Here is an 18527-nt window from a genome sequence, read left to right as displayed (position 1 = left end):
TTTTCTAAATGATACCTGTTACCACTAGAATGAGAGAATGAGTGGTTGATTTGAGGAATATTTATAGGGAATATCGTTGTCTCTTCAGAGGTTCAGTTTGCACAATAAGTATCTCGAGAGAAATACTAGCCTACATATGAAGTATGAAATCAGAATGTGACAATTGATAAGTAGCCTAAAGGAATTACTGATGAGTTTGATTGAGAAGCTGTCATCCATACTATAAATACCTCTAGTCATTCAAGTGTTATTATTCACTTCAACTGATTGCAACTCGTTGCTAGTTAAAATTTTAAAATGCAGCCTCATTATTTGACACCGTGAGAGTAGCAGAAAACCTTAAATAGATACAATTCGTCAGTTTCCATGGACATTAGTGATTGGAAAAAACCTATAGCATAGAGTAAAACTAAATCAAATACTCTCTTTATTTTTGTTCACATAATGCTTTTTTCTTCTAGACATGATTTGTGTTCTGACTAAAACCTGTTCACATTTCAATTGTCGGTTTTATTTGACTGCAGTAGAATCTTGTACGTAGAGTTTATGGAAATCTGCCGGAAAGCATTTCAAATCTGTGATATTTATAGCGATGTGTGAAATGCCTGGAGAAATTACACTGAAAAACTGAATTCAGAATATCTATATTACTACATGATATATTACTGTGCGAGTAATTTGTAGAATTGAAATCCCGGCATTTACTTTATAACATACCCAATCAAATTCAGATTTCGCCTTTTACTCGGAGCACAGATTTCTTAATACTGCTGCAGAAAAATTCTAAAAGGTGCAAATTGTATACTTTGTGAATCGAATTCAAATGATAGGAAAATGAAGAAAAAGCCACATTCATAAAACCGAAAATAAGATTGTAAAATCAAGATGGGATATTTTAGAAAAATGAATCTCGTGCTTCTAGTTATTAGAAATAAAAGGCCTTGAAGATGTCTAGTTTAGAATTCCCAGTAGTGACACGTAAGACAGAATTTATTACAAAATGGATTTAATTTTTTCTGAAATATCACAGAATTAATTAGATCTACTGTCTGAAACTAAGTAGTATGGACAACAGATAATTACAAACATTGAAATGAAGCTGAGTCTATCAGGAATAATTAAAATATCAATTTATAAATTCTTCTCTGATGAAACTAGGACAGAATTATGCAGCATGTGATAATGAAAACAATCCATTAAGTGCATTCGCTACAAATTATCAGTGAAATATATCAACTGATTAGAGACAATAATCATTGTCTTCTTCTGACAAAGTTGTATAGAAATATACGAAATGTGATAAATAATCATTTATTGTCTTCTGATGAAAGTTGTATACAAAGTGTACTTGTCATGAATAATAATGAAAACTATCTATTTACTGATGAATACGTGACAGTTTTAGAATACTCTGAAAGCTTTATGGTAATCCTCGTGGAATAAAGTTCCCAATTAGAGAAAATGGAGAAAATTTGTCGTAAAATTATTGCGGACACATTTCAAATGATGAGCCACAGATAGGAGACAATCTATATTCCTCGTTGCAATCAACGCTGATATATTTCACACTTTAGGATAAGTGTAAATTGACAATATGACGACCGATTGATCAGAAATAGATCACATTTTCACAGGTGACTCAGTGTAGACTACTTGTTGATGAGTTTCATCTGATAATTAGCACAGTTTGTTTTGCACGTGATCTACTGACATCTTTTATATTAACACCACCATACTAAACATTTACCACAATAGTTGATTACTGAATTGACTCAACCTACCCAGCGTTAACTCAGGGATTTATTAGGACGTCCAAGGGTTTTTCCTATTGATGGGCGAGGCCAAAGATGCATTCCAATCGAACCCATAAACCCAGGTAAAATCTGGCCAGTGTCTAATTATAGAGAGTGCTCACACGTAAATCACTCACTCTTTACTGAAATACTAGCAAAATGATGCTGTGGTAAGTGAGGTGAGTCACTTACATTTAGCATTCACACACAATAATTTGTCCAATGTTTAAATATAGCACAGGCCTGTGCTATATTGAGAAGAGCCTGATCTGGCATGGGCCGAATTTGATCCATGTAAAAAATGTGGGTATGCTGGCATCTATTTACCGCCTCAAAAACCAATTACTAAAATCTCGATATGTTTTGTAGGTACCGGTATATGATTGATAGCAAGATTTAGTATCTGATTGACACATGTATCGAGCACTCTTGATTTTTTGTTACTGGTTCACAGTGCAATCCACTCCATCAATGTCCGTAGTAGAATTTGTCAAAGGATTTCGGTGAAGAATGCTTGTCACTGAATGACAGTTTTGCTATCGAAGCTGTCCAGTTCGTCAGATGCGTTTATAGATGAATGGTTCCATTGATCGATTACTGTTTCTATTTCCGGCTAATTGTGAACTTGTTTATGCGTAGAAATTACCAACAGGTTTCGTAAAAAGTATTCTTCCCGTGAAAAAATCTTATTTGCTGAAAGTTTTTCGAATTTGCGAAATTCTTAAGGTATAAACTTCTTAGAAATGGTGATCAATGAGGGCCCCCTGTGGCAGCAACTATATCAATAGATGCCGCACACACGTATCAGTAGGATAACTCTAGGACAACTCGGGCAAAATTGAGTTTCAATAAACAGCATTGTTGCCATAGGTGAATCCTCACTTGCCACAAGCGGAATCCTTGATTGGCAGTCAAAATGTGAGCTCTTATTCGAACTGATTTCTATGGTAAAGTTCCAATCCAAATCTGACATTTGTCTGTTTGATGTTATTGATTTGTGGCTTTAAGAGCTTTAAGCGATTTTCTGATTTAATCATTGATTTCTATAATCTGCCGCTTGCCATAGTCTATATCATGTCTAACTAAAACCTGTTCGAATACTAAATAAAACACTATTTTTCAATTGTTAGGCCCAGGTAAATGAGTCAAATGCCCCTTTGGGACCAAAATGAATCTAAAACATTTAAAAACAATCATCAAATTGAGTTTAGTTGTAGCTACGTTTGTCAACAAGATTCGATTGCGTTTTCACAATCTCGAGAATGAGAAACTATTTTTTCCTTGAAATTGATGCATCCAGATTAAGTTTGTCAGTGGAGCGTTTGGAGATTTCGCTGCTGCGTCGCGCGGTGTGTTATTACTGACAACGAAAAGATTATGATTTGAAGTTTGCGGAATTAATCACTTTCTCCGTCTGTCAAAGAACGAGGTTTTAATTCATCGGCGTCGAAAAACGTTGACGGTAAAATGATTTATTTAAGATTTCTGAACGTTAGATTTCAGCGTCAGCGGGTCGAGGTTAATGATGAATGAGAATCAACTCTCCCTCACTCAGATTGTCTCTGTCCGATTTAATTCCGATATAGATTAACTATTTGGCATCGATGCGTACAACTAGTCTACTACACGAGCATCGGCTATTAATCCAACTGAGACTAATACCAGATCTAATCCTGATAAACCTTTAGATTCCGAACAGGATGAACTAGTAACCAACCCCTCCCTCCCCTCCACCCCCGTCCACCACTACCACCACAATTAATCATAACTGTGTGCGACGTATCTTCATCTCAAGGGATTTAAAATATGAAATAAATCATTATATATCTCTAATTTCGCGTGTTGTTTTCTATTTTGAAAATGTTAAATGTCAGAAATTCTTCCAATGGAGTTTTCCGTGAGGCCTTAGAAATGTTTGTGTGCCAATTTATTTTAAGGACACTTTATGTATCGTATATGGCAAATTATTAGAGTACTTTCTGCAAAACAAAGACATAATTTTGTCAAAAATCTCAGATCTTGCACCTGATTTCCTCCCCGCAAAACGTGCATTTTTTAAAAATTAAGAATTGAATATTTTAATTAAATGATCGAATGTTCTGTATGTTGAGAAGAATCTGTTTGATCTCGCAATAAAAATGTAATTAATCCTTTTACACGTGTAAAATTTGATATGAAACGTCACTGAGAGATGCAGACAGAAAATGAGTGTAAGTCGCGTGCTAACAGCAGGCATGCAGCTCAGTACCGCAGCCAGCGATTGCATCGTATCTGGTAAGGTCAGCGTTTGAAGCTGTAAGTTCTCCAGGCTACCACCATCTCTAATGATGAATCGTATCTGCTGTAATCATAAGATTATATTTTGCTGAAGGATACTGAGAGGAGGAGCTGTTCCATCGACATCGTCATATACTCGCTCTATACATCTTTCATAAAGAAATGACAAAAATGACAAAAAATGGACTGAACGTAGAACATCATTGACAGCTTCATCATTTTAAGCAGAATTGATGATTTTTTGGGCGCTAGAATTGCAGCAGCACCAACACCAGCACCAGCACCAGCACCAGCAGCGACATAAACACTGAATCAGAATTACAAAATAGTCCTAATTCAATTATGTTTGTCTGATTTTATGTGCTATAATTACAGTGTTCCTACTGTAGTATCGTACCTGGTAGAATCTAAATGAACAAACTAATCTTTCTCTTCTTACAAGAATTTCTGTTCATCTGACAAAAAAATTTATTAGTTCCGGCCTGAAAAGACTCCGGAGTCGACCGACCGTCGTAGATTTTTAAACATTGACAGTTGTGTATGGAATATGTTTCCATGGTGACACAGTGACACAATCACCAGGGAGAATAGTTCACGGTGACAAGTCAAACAATCATATGAATTGACCCCCAGTAATACCCCCTCCCCTCCCAGTAATATCCCCTTCCCCTCCCTTCCACCAGTAATACCCCCTCTCCTCCCCAGTAATACACCCTTCCCAATAATACCCCTCTCCCAGTAATACCCCCTTCCCCTCCCAGTAATACCCCGCCCCCTCTCCCAGTAATACCCCCTCTCCTCCACCAATAGTACCCCCTTCCCCTCCCAGTAATACCACCTCCCCCAATACCCCCTCTCCTCCCAGTAATACGCCCTCCCCCAGTAATACACCCTCCCCTCCCCCAGTAATACCCCCTCTCCAGTAATACCCCCTCTCCAGTAATACACCCTCTCCTCCACCAGTAATACCCCCTCCCAGTAATACCCCCTCCCCTCCCAGTAATACCCCCTCCCCCACCCAGTAATACGCCCTCCCCTCCACCAGTAATACCCCTCTCCCCCAGTAATACGCCGACCTCCAGTAATACCCCTCTCCTTCACCAGTAATACGCCCTCCCCTCCACCAGTAATACCCCTTTCCTTCACCAGTAGTACCCCCTCCCCTCTCCCCGGTAATACCACCAACCCCTCCAATACTACACTGTGAATCTTGTATTAGAAGTTTGAGCCCTGCAGCTTGAATCTAGTGATCAAATTTCTCAGCTACTCGTAACTGATTTGTCTGAAGGCTTTTAGAGGAAATGGTCTCAGTTTGAGCTGGTAGTAATTCGTAAATGGAATCGCTCCACACCTATTAGCTATATTCGGCAGATGTGAAATTGAAATCCTTTAAGTTCATTTCAGATTAATATAATCTATGGTAGTCTATATCTATAGCTGTCTGCAGTAAAGCTGTAGTTTTATGGATTGTTCATTTTCCTGATCTGTTTTAACCGATGATGATTTATTGCTGTGTTTTATATTAATCGATTGATAGTTGTTCCACACATTGCGTCATTGAGAGTCTATTGTCATCAAATGAATTATGACCATTTTTCTAATCGATTTTTTTGCGAAATTAAGATCTCTTAAAAACAGCGACATATCTGTGATGGTTTTATTTGCTTGTGGATTTTATAGGTTTTCATGTTTTTGTATTGTATCCTACGTATTTGAAGGGGTTGGAATTGAAATGTCACTTCGCGTTAGTGTCTGATATTTGATAATCACGATTACACAGAAACAGAGAGTCTGAATTCATAGACATTCATCGTATTCAATAGAACGGTATATGTGGCAGGGTCTACTTCAAGTAATCATGAGGCGAAACCTTGTTTCATAATATTACTGTGATTCAATCAACTATTACAGAAAATATGAATTACTATATAGCTTCATTTTATGGAAACTTGCCTTCAAATTCATTTGCAAACTTTCAGATTCTTTGTGTGACATCCAAAGCTGAATTCTAAATTTCTCTGATTTATTTTTCTTTTAAAATTTGAACCGGTAATGTCTAGAACAGTGTCCAGAGGGTTGAGGGGACGAAGAAACCAATTTCAGAAGAATTCAGCCAATTATGTCCTCAGTGGTTTCAGAAATAAGATGCCAAGTTTGACGAGCAAGTGGGATGTCGAACTCTAAGGCCTGTTATATAATAAGATCTAAAACGATCTACCTCAAATCATAATCAGCACGGTTTACGAATGCACCGAGATTTAATGATAAAATGTTGCCTAAAGAGAAATATTTTTTTGACTCGGTTAAACTCAATTTATATTCTTTTGTATTTTACAGATAGTAATTTCGTCCTTGGAAATGCACAAGCGAAGAACTACCCGGTGGTTTATTGTTCGGATGGGTTCTGCGAACTCACCGGGTTCGCTCGGGCGCAGGTCATGTCCAAAAGCTGCGCGTGTAAATTCCTATACGGGGCGGATACAGTCGGTGAAGAGAAAGAGAAAATCGATGACGCTTTAGAGACGCAAACAGAACTGAAAACTGAAATACTGTTTTATAAGAAAAGCGGTAAGTCATCAGTCATCAGTCGTCAGTCGTCAGTCGTCAGTCATCAGTCATTAGTCACTGAATGGTTGTGAACCTGACTTCAGATTTCAGATCTCGATGAACAATATCGACATCGGCACGAGATTCTGGACTTCGGAAGTACCAAACTTATGTGGTGCTGAATTTACCATGATACAAGCAGATTTCAGTTACCACTAACCTCCTGTCTTATAATTGTCTCCTGGTACTCGCCAATATGCCTATTTCAAGATCTATTACCTATTTATTAGATCCTGTCATTGGGTAAAATACTGTCTAATAACACCCAGCATCCGGTTGTGTAAGAGCGACTCAGATATCGTCCATGGCAGTTTGTCTTTGAATTATTTTCTAAATTACCTCCTGTTGTTGCAGTTATTTATTCTCAGAAAACTGCCCTGATTCTCTTGATATTCATCGCGATACGACCACACCCAGCACTGGCATTTCACGTATCAAAACAGTTAAGATCGGGCTTCATTGTTCTCGGGTTTACGCTATAACATGTACGTTCGCGTTAACCTTCCTTGCCCTGAAAATCTGCTGAAGAATCGTTTTACCAGAAATGGATAAACGAGATTGACACAGTCAGGTGTTAGATATGATACCATATTTTATCATTCGCTACTGATGTTAAAATCTAACGAGAACTCTTTCATATCACATCCTCGAGATATCATATCTCTATCCCTGATAATCAACAAGTCACACGTCAAACAAACATCGCTATGTTATATAAAACTACTCAGAGGTCACATTGCGTAATGATTTACCGGGTAAACTAGCTACAGGTAGCTGAAGGTAGCCATCTAATTTACGATATTCAGTTCAGTTGGATGTCTACCATTTCACTTGATTGAATATGTACCCCATCAATTCAGGCCCTATCAATTCAATTCACTTCAGTTTATTTCACGAGAAAGTGAGATATCAGAATTATTTTCATACAAAACAAAAATTGATGATTTGAAATTTGAATTAAACCTGTTCGTCAGTTTCATTCCAGGAGTTCCTGGTCATATTTGCCAAATGTTGCGATATAAACTTCTCTAAATCATCACCAGGGGGCGTGATGGATGTCTTTTACGTTTACAAAGATGTCCTTGAAACTAAGAAAAGCATGTAATTTTCACTTCATATGCTGAGAGGACTAGCGATTTTTTCGTGTAGATCCCCTAATTCCCATCAGCCTCACAGATTCGGTTAGTGTTTAAGTTTGATTGGATTTTAATTGAAGGTTTCACTATGAAGTTTGTTTAAAGGCCGTTGACTAATAAGACCACGATCACAACTCGTCGAAACTACAAAAACAAGGAAATTGCATCTACGTCGGTTTATTGACGAACGTGAAATTGACATCGAAATGCCACCGATTTTAATAATCCGAAACCACTCGGTATTCAATATTTCATTTCGATTTTACGTAGATTTAATCCCGAAACCATCGCAGACACGATCAACCAGTTAAAATCCATCTTATGTTGATTGATTGACTCTGACGGTCAGACCTCGAGATTAAAGATTGTCGAAAGAAATTTATGCATATCTTGAAAAGCAATCTACCGGTTTTTAAAGTAAAATTAATGCAAGATAATCTGAATTTAACGATACTCAGATTTACAGTCAGGTTTTATTATTTTCACTGCTGTTACCAGTAACTAATGTATTTTAGCATTCTATTTCTCGGTGCCTGTTTCGTATTAACAGTTAAAGTCGTGATCATAACAGCCCCGGTCAAACTGGTCCGGACCAGACTTGAGTCAAATTTGGCCTGTACTAAATTGTAAATCACTGACTCGTTACTAAAATGTTATCAAAATGATGCTGTGGCAAGTGAGGTGAGCCACTTCCAGAACCAGTTAGCATTCACAAGGAATATTTTGACCTGTTTTAAAATTTGGCACAGGTCTAGTCGAAAATTTTTGGTTGGGCCAAATTTGGCCTGTGTCAAATAGGCATCAACCATTTTGACACCATTTATGAACGTCAAAAACAAAAAACAGTCATGTGATGGTGGCTATTGATTGAGGGCTGCAGTCAGAAGACACAGTTACTGAGCTCAGTCTCGGGGTTGAACAAATCTTCAGTCAAATCTTGTTTATTCAACGTGTCAATTTCATTATGCAAATAATCCGTATGACAATGGTAATTTGCAGTGAACTGTCGTTATTAACAACGCAGCTGCCTTCTCACTTCTAAAATAACAATATCATCTACAGAAAGAAACATATCCACGTTCCACAGTCAAATATAATTCCACAGTTCCTTCCACAGTCATCTATCCATCAACATGCCCTCTGCCTAGATTCACCCTTCATTTTACTAGTATTGTTGGGATATTCTGTTGATTTATTTGATGAATTCGTTTGTCAGCTCTTTCTTCACTCCGGGAACAGTTGCTCAAAAGTTGTCCGTAATTAACTGACATTAAAAACTACATTGTTAAGGTTGTATCTATCCACAGGTTCAACTTTTGAACAACTGCCCCCCCGCCCCCCGGACCTAGTCAGTTTCGTTTTAATAGTGGATACAGTATAAGAATGAATGTTTTTTTTCGATCGACTCATTTTCCTAAACGTTTCTTGAATCTACAAATATTTGTGAAAGCAGTTTTTGCTCGATTCACATCCGTGTGAAAGTCTCAAACGATGCGGAACTAACCTCGACTTTATTGACGAATGTCTGCCATAAAACACTCGGTAATTAATCATAGTTTTCATGTAATCATCGACATTTTGAGGAAATGTTTCTTAAAAACAACTTCCTAGTTGCAGTAAATGTGGAAGTTGTTGATTTTGAGACTTGCTGCTGACAGTGATGATAAACGGTTGGAAAGCTATACTGAATGAACCACGCGTCGATTCAATATTCTTCAGTCTTCTCTTCTATTCATTCTATTATCGATTCACAGATATTTTTTCTCCACGCAGCAATTGATAAAGACATCAGCAGCAATTCCATATACGTGCTAATATGATATTAATATTAATATAGATATATATCAAAGGTTGGTGTGTCAGTCACTGGAGGATGTGCTTGATTATACAGCCGCGTTCGTGGAAACCTTGGAAACTCAGGAATCTAGAAAAAACAGGGGGAAATCAGGGAATTTGACAAATTTTATCAAAAAACCCGGAAAACTTGGGGAATTCAGATATTGACCCTGTATTTCACTTTCAACACATAATTCAGTGAAAAATGAATGAATCGTAACATTTTTAACCTAGAAATGGAAAAATCAGGGAAAACTTTTGGGATCTTAGAACGAACATATTTCGACCATCCAAAACCAGGACGACCCTATTTTGGAAGGTCTTAATTGGTTTGTTCTAGAATTAAACGAACTAATTAGAACATTGTAAATAACGAAACGTGGTTCGATTAGATTAGTGTACGGTGGTATATTACTGGCGAGGGATTTTGTGATGAATTTATTTTTCACGTTTGATGTTCATTAGATCGAGTTTTACCGAGGTAAACGCCGCTACTAAAGTGTCTACACGATCTGCAAACTAAATCGAGAAAAAGTAGATAAAATTCCGCGAGCAATTTCTCTTTTATTCGTCTCTTGATCGTAATAAACCTTCGCGTTGCGGTCGTTATTTTCAGTACGTGTTAAAAGCTCGTGAACTTTTTTTTAGTTTTAAAGAATGCGTTCTTGTTGTTATGTAGTGATAATTCTGTCAGAACGATGGCTTTAATGTGCGTCAGATTTACAGTTTTATGCAGATTCAAATAATGCCTTAAAAATGGATGACTAGGAAGGAGACATTAATGTTTTTACGGGAGCCCGGAGAAACTAGAGAAACTTTAAAGAGACTTTTCGAAATAGTTCAGCTCAATTTCACGGTCATCCTTAATACCGGGATGACGTATTTTACCGGGATGAACCGAGATGAAATTAAATATAACATATTTATTTATTCCTTATCAATTTTACAATTGAAATCATATTATATCAGTAATAAATGCCTGCTGGGTTCATATTTTACATATTTTGTCGGATATTTTTGTAGAAAAATAACTTTTAACTTTACCGAGATGAGATCGTCAATCAATCAAATTCAATGAAATTTTATTGCTAACCAAGTTTACGTATTTGAAGTCAAAATTTTTTAAAATAAAAGAATATGTAAAATATGACTCTAGAAGGTATTTATTACTGATATAACATGATTTCAAGTGTTAAAATCGATAAGGAATAAATAAATATGTTATATTTAATTTCATCTCGGTTCATCTCGGTAAAATACGTCATCTCGGTAATATGGATGACCCCAATTTCAATATACGATCGAAACATTGAAATCATAGATTAGAATCTGTAATTATCTAGTAATCCATGATTAGATTCAGTTAAAGCCTGTAGATATTGATGAGCCATCCAGGTCCAGTTATGAGTATTGTGACACAAATTCTATAGTCGTTTTAAACCATAAGACTGAAATTAAGGTTTCTTTAGAATGAAGATGATTTTAGACTTGTAACTGGACCCTGGAGGCTATAAATGACTATCCAAAGTAAACTCAATTTCAAATATCTGGCTTTAGGCTCATTTCTTGTTCATTGACTAATATTATGTGATAGCACTGCGCATTAACAACTAAATTAAATTCCAAATCCTCATTTCTACATTGACTAAGATGAATAGAAGTTTTGTAGGTATTAAATTTTGAGAACAAAAACGATGTACTTTGGTTTGAGGCTAAATGATGAGACACTGATCAGTTCTGCTCTCTCTTCTCTTCTCTCCCTGTCTCTCTTCTCTTCTTTCCCTCTCTTCTCTCTCCGATAACAAGACCTGGAATTGACATAATTTACACAATCGTAACTCCCATAATTGCCTGGTTCCAGATTCAATCAGCATGTTCAGATTGGATAGAACCGCGTAAATTAAGGAGTTCGGTTCCTTTTTGAAGTATTACAAACCACTGACTACTGATTACCATGTCACTACATCTACTCCTCTGTCACACCTTTCAAGTTGAAAGATGCCGTCATTCACGGTGACATTATATTCAAATCTAGATTTTAATGTCGCTATTTTTTGTTTTATGGATGGCGAAATCATCTGATTAACTCATTCCTCATCAGGGATTGACGCAGACGTGACCCGGGTACGAACAGAAAAGAACACTGAAATTTTATCCTATTCTCCATAATTGCTCGTAACGTTTGAGTAAATCTAGATTTGATTTAGTTCATTTTTCAATCACTTCATGTTTTAACCCGGCTGCGGGAACTGGTTCGAAGCGATGATAGTTTTGGCCCGGAGATGGAGAGCGGGGAATGTTTATAGAATACTAATTGTTGTTAGCCTCAGTGTGCACGGACATTGCACATCATATTAATAAGTGATTAGATATATGTGAACTTTTATAGCCTCCTATTTGACAATTATGATGATTATTCATGAAGAGTAGATCGTTAAGCTGAACGGACGTATTTGCTTATTTTGCCAAACGCTGCCTGTATATATGCCATGTATGTAAGTACGGAATACTAATATCTATATATTTGAACCAATATATCCATTCTTTTCTCCCATAAGCACAATTTGGCTTCTGTTGAGTAATAAAAATGCCTTATTCATATGTTTATGTTATATATCAGATTGAGTTGATGATGTAGATTTCCTTTATTCGTGTTAGTGCTTAACAAATTTGGCCTGGGTCAATCATTTTACCAAAATGTAAGAACAGTCTATGGCCAGATTTAAACACGGTTGAAATTCCCAACATTTCTGTGAATACTGAAAGCTTCTGGAAGTGATTACCTCACTTGCCACAGCATCATTTTAATAGTATTTTAGTAATGAAGCATGGACCAAATTTGACACGGGTCTGGTCTGCATCAGTTTGACCGCCGATAATATATGTAACATTTTCAGGTGTTTCTGACTCAGTTCTGTAATGTCAAGCCGTAGTATAGTGAATGAATGGTCAAGAGTAGTTTGTTCGGCGTCGTGTGATGACCGTGGAATCTGTAGTTTATACGTCCATCGTGTGACATATGCTATCCTCATAAAATACGCAGAATACTGAATGAGATAAAAGAACAAATCAATTACTCGTGTTTTCTGCGGGTGAAGTTTCTATTTATCAAACAATAATAAATTCCGATCATGTACATATTTTATGGAGATATAAAACCGATGACCCCAAAGTCACCGGTCTCCCTTCCTCTCTCCTGCTTCTCTCTCTCTCTCTCTCTCTCTCTCTCTCTCCCTCTCTCTCCCTCTCTCCCTCCCCCTTCTCCCCCTCTCTCCCTCTCTCGATGAAAGCAATCTTCTTCAGGTTCAGTTACTTGATGAGTTTTTATCATTTATTCATACTGTCCACAAGTTCAACTATCAGAGACTGCGGTTCATTTCAACTCATGTGTACTGACGAGCAGCTCAATTCAACTCATGTGTACTGACGAGCAGCTCATTTCAACTCACGTGTACTGACGAGCGGCTCATTTCAACTCATGTGTACTGACGAGCGGCTCATTTCAACTCATTTGTACTGACAAGCGGCTCATTTCAACTCATTTGTACTGACGAGCAGCTCATTTCAACTCACGTGTACTGACGAGCGGCTCATTTCAACTCATGTGTACTGACGAGCGGCTCATTTCAACTCATTTGTACTGACGAGCAGCTCATTTCAACTCATGTGTACCGACGAGCAGCTCATTTCAACTCATGTGTACCGACGAGCGGCTCATTTCAACTCATGTGTACCGACGAGCAGCTCATTTCAACTCATGTGTACTGACGAGCAGCTCATTTCAACTCATGTGTACTGACGAGCAGCTCATTTCAACTCATTTGTACTGACAAGCAGCTCATTTCAACTCATTTGTACTGACGAGCAGCTCATTTCAACTCATGTGTACCGACGAGCAGCTCATTTCAACTCATGTGTACTGACGAGCAGCTCATTTCAACTCATTTGTACTGACGAGCAGCTCATTTCAACTCATGTGTACTGACGAGCGGCTCATTTCAAGTCGCATGTACCGATGACTCACATTGACAATTAGATAAAAGCGGACATAAAATGTCAGCTGAAAATGTGAGTTGTTGATTCACAGTTTCTCTTTGATAATATACCTGACACTGTTAGATACGACACACTGAAACTCAACGTAGTTGGGACGATCATCAATGAATAACACTTAGTAAATTGAATTGGAAAAACAAATTGAGATTAAGATAAGCAAGACTTCAGCGGTAATGTGATGACTTATCACACTGTGTCCACGTAACTTACTTAGAGACGATCTAATTTCAGCCTAAACTTTTGTTACATTTTAAGATTTCCCGTATATGATCTTAAGGCAACCGAGTTTTCAATACTATCATCTTATGACTGACAGGAAAGGGTCAGGGAGTTGACGATTAGTTGAAGATCAGCTGAACCAGCTTTATTTTAATTAAAACCGCTCGGTAATGACTGCATTTCAGGCATCAGTAACGAAGCATTGATCATTGATTACTGACTGACATCAATTTTCACCATCTTTCTTCCTTTGCTAGTTATCGATTGAATGTCAATTCATCGTTCCAATTCATATTCATCAATCTTCTCTCGAATCGTCGTCGCTCAAAACAAATATCGTAGATAAAATAAGTGTAATCCATACGGGCCGATTAATTAAACGTGGTATTTTGTTTGACCTCGTTAGTGGTGATGCTGGTGTATTAAGCCGCGATCACGCGAACATTTTTGGCCCGTACCAAATTATGCCCGGAACAACCGTTCATACTGATGCCTGTTTGACCTGACCAAAAGGCCCGAGCCAAATTTAAAAAAAGAGAGTCAAAATATTGCGTGGTTTCCGGAAGTGACTCACTTCACTGTTTAAGCATCTATTACTATCGAATGAGTGGTTTACGTGTGAATGCGCTCTCTGATTAAGCACAAGCCAAATTTGACTTGGGCCTGATCTGTACCAATTTGGCCCGAGCCAAATCATCTCCGTGTGATAGTGCGCTTAAGATAAGTAGTAGACATGTTAAACTGTAGTTAAGGGTGTGACATCCTCTGAGTTAGTCATGTTGTCCTTGTGATACTTGAACTATCGGGTAAATCATCTAGAAATGTTTTGATGCTTCCAGAAATGGAAAAGCTACGCTGTTCACTATTCGTAAAAACAATAGATGGATCATTAGTGGTTTGATAATTTATAAATGATTGCTCTACATTGAGTCTGCGTGTTGTGGATGAACATATGTCGAGCCATGAAACCGAAGCTGTAAATTATGAAAAAGTAAATGATCTGAGTAATGATGATGAATCGTACGATGATTTCGTTGTCCTGTTCTAATACATACAGAAACGCGCACAAATAGTTTGTAGTTCGGTTTGCATCTTATCTGGCGAGAACATATCGGTATATTGATGATAGAGAGGACATGGTTTGCCTGTGTCTGTTGTTGAGGCAAATTACAGGCTGCTCTTACCGATAAAAACACTCGATTCCGCTATATTTCGTGGGGTATATGTTTGGTTTCATCGATATTTGCAGCCACTTTTCGCATCGTGAGGGTCTCTTTCGCCGAGCGAGTGTTGTGTTGTGTTTTGTTTTTTTTTTCATGTATAGAAGCATCGACTCGGAGAATCTTACATACGTTTCATGCATATTCAATATAAGACATTCAATTCAATGCTTTCAATTTCAGACATTGAACGTTGTTTTATTTTGTGCACGAAATGAAGAATCTCAGACATGCAATTTCAGACGTAGAACATTCTTTAGTTTTGCGCTCGCACAAAGATGTGGCACAAAAAGATGTGTAAAAGAAGTGAATATTTTATGTGATAAAATGTTCTAGTTCATGCTTCTGCGCTTGCAACAATCTCGGATCTGTTTTATCGGAAATCCATTCTATAAAAAAGTTTAACGGTATGTTCCCTTATAAACATTCGTTTACCGTGCGTCGACATGACAGAAGCTTCACAAATTTTCATTCTTCATTAATCACGCACTCACCTTATAAAAATGTTCTCCGCTATTTATACCCGGCGAGATGACAGTCATTAGAACTACGTGATTACTAGACTGCCTCATTTGTGAACAAATAATCATTAGATACGGGCTGAACATACAGAGATTCCTGGGCAAAATAAATCTGCTCAGCGAAAGAGCACCGATAAGAGAGGACTTTAAAATGGCTGTAATGATCAGCCGCGTTCACCACCGCATAAACAGTCCATTCTAATTTATACCTGCACTAGAAATTGACCAATTCAGAATGGACCAAATCAAAGCTGTGCGTTAAATCAGCCATTATCACTGGTCCAGCTAGACTCAACACTGTGATTGACTGGCAACTGAAGAAATGTTTCTAATCATACACAGAGAAATGGTCCTTGATCCGTCATGGTCTGTTCTGAAATGGAACAGACCAATTTAACTAGTTGTGAACGCGACTTTTTAATATTCTATACAAATGACCGAAGATAATATCAACAAGAAGAGTGTACGTAACTTAGGCAATTTATTTGGGCACGAATTGTCTAATATCACTATTCAGGATGTTGTTCTGGAGGATTAATCTGTGAGACTGCGTTGTTAATAGCTTCGTTAATCAGAATACATCATTTATCAGATTATATCGAATAGAAAAACCAAAAAACGAGAAATTCATCAAACAACAAAGAGATTCGATGCTTTCCTTGTAAACATGAACTATTTTCGTAGCTGTTTTGCGTATATTTTTCTAACACCGATCTCTCGTAAGCTTTGTGATTTTCATCGAGTTTCCACAACGCAATATTCTCCCGACGAGAGAAAAAATAGTCTTACGGGCGATAGAGAAGATTGGATCAATAGATCGCCGTCAAATTCTAGTGTTGGTCATACATTGATCGATTTAGACAGGTTAATGGCTGCATGGTTGTTTTTTATCGTGTCAATGAATAAAATTTGATGGTGCTATATACAACTGACTCACTATCGTGCTGCGACCACTGATTCTATATTGACCTCATTGTTGTTGTTTTATCTTACAGGCAATCCGTTCATCTGTCTACTGGATATTGTCCCGATAAAAAATGAAAAGGGACAAGTCGTACTGTTTCTTGCATCGCATAAGGATATCACGCAAGACCCTTCGGAATTAATGCCTCATCGCGTTGATTTTTCTGAAACGACCCTGGCAAGTTCGTGTAAGTTATTCCCGCTGATCAGATCGATTAGAAAAAGAGATTTATTTCGCTGATATTTCGTTGTATATCGTGAATTGAGTTATGAGTTGTAGGGGCCGTGTTGCATACAAACTGCGTATACACGTTTTACCACGCTGATAACTATCACTTCACTAATACCTTCAGAAAAAGATAATTTTTCCCTATTATAGATTTAGACTTAAGTTCTAAATGCGGTTCAAGTAAACCAGGATTTTGGTTTAACTTTTTCAAAAATTACAGCCAGTAATGGTTAATCGATCTTTGAATAGAATTAGATATTGAAACTGAGTAACTCACCGCATTTTTAGTTTGGTTTTTTCTAACACAACGGCTTGCATAGTTCGTCGGTTTGAATCCTATCTTATTATAAAAAGTTAACTCCAATGATTGAGTTACTAACTAAAGTGTATGAATCATCCATCTATAAGTAGAATTTTCCCAATACATTTACACTTGAATCCTTGAATGAAGTGATGCACTCAAAGGCATATAAAATACATGTAAAACTAGTCATAGATATGTCTCAACTTAATCTCGGTACAAAATTCATATTGTTAAACATCCATAAAAGAACAATGAGAACAATCGTTTTTCATATATGGTTAACATATACCCCTTCATATAGAACTCTAGTATTTTTGTATCAGTTTTAATGATATATTTGTACCGAGAAATATTAAATACATGATGAGAAATGAAGAAGATTTTTCATGGATGTCTCTGATTTTAGTTGTGATTATGATACTGAAATATTGTCGATATTTTGCAGCTGATATTAAATATGACTCGGATGGTGAGGAATATAAAGATCTGTCGACTCCAAACGGCGATTTCAAATATCATTCCGGCAGAAGACGAAGCCGGGCTGTTCTTTATCATTTATCTGGACAATTCGACAGCAAATCTAAGAGTAAACTGCAGTTGAATAAGGTAAATTATAAAACGGCGTTGATGCTGTGTAGAAGTCCTGAAAATGATTCTGCCATTTCTAATGTCATTGAAAATGAATGGATATCTTTGACTACGACTACATATTTGAAACTAGTTTCTTTAAAAGTTTGACTACTCGCAAAAATATCTGAAAATGTATATAATTTTCCCTGATTCCGATACTGACAGGTTTCAGGCAGGTTCAGATACTGACAGGTTTCAGGCAGGTTCAGATACTGACAGGTTTCAGGCAGGTTCTGATACTGACAGGTTTCAGGCAGGTTCTGATACTGACAGGTTTCAGGCAGGTTCTGATACTGACTTGTTTCAGGCAGGTTCTGATACTGACAGGTTTTAGGCAGGTTCTGATACTGACAGGTTTCAGGCAGGTCTGCCATAGTTTTAATCATGTAATCACATATTGAATTGTTGTGAAGTAAACATAACTTTATTTTGGGAAACTGGGCTTCGAAATTCACAAACTTAAGCTTGAGACAAATATCAATAGATGTCATTGCTACTTGCTTAAGTTTTTTGTATGTCATTGCTACTTGCTTAAGTTTTTTGTTTTTAGTTAATCTAATTTAATATACGTCTAACTAGTCTGTAGAATATATTTGTTAGACTGAAGTTCAAAGGATTCATTTCAGCGTGTGTAATCTACAGAACCGACATAAATAGAACGAACAAAAACATGTACGAAATTTAGATTGAATTTTTTAAACCTCTCTCAATCTGTTGATAGAACGCCGTAGAAACT

General features: G+C 37.2%; 1 protein-coding gene across 1 annotated transcript in view; it reads left to right on the top strand.

Annotated features, from left to right (window-relative positions):
- LOC141903873 (voltage-gated delayed rectifier potassium channel KCNH8-like) overlaps window positions 1-18527 on the top strand; it is a 64315-nt gene that overhangs the window by 29282 nt on the left and 16506 nt on the right. The window contains exons 3-5 of the mRNA XM_074792233.1: window positions 6408-6638; window positions 16661-16816; window positions 17607-17767. Of these exons, the coding sequence (XP_074648334.1) occupies window positions 6408-6638; window positions 16661-16816; window positions 17607-17767 (548 nt within the window). The remainder of the gene's footprint in view (window positions 1-6407; window positions 6639-16660; window positions 16817-17606; window positions 17768-18527) is intronic.

Source organism: Tubulanus polymorphus, chromosome 1 (genome assembly GCF_964204645.1).
Source record: "Tubulanus polymorphus chromosome 1, tnTubPoly1.2, whole genome shotgun sequence".
Taxonomy (NCBI): domain Eukaryota; kingdom Metazoa; phylum Nemertea; class Palaeonemertea; order Tubulaniformes; family Tubulanidae; genus Tubulanus; species Tubulanus polymorphus.
This window is presented reverse-complemented; position numbering and strand designations above follow the sequence as displayed.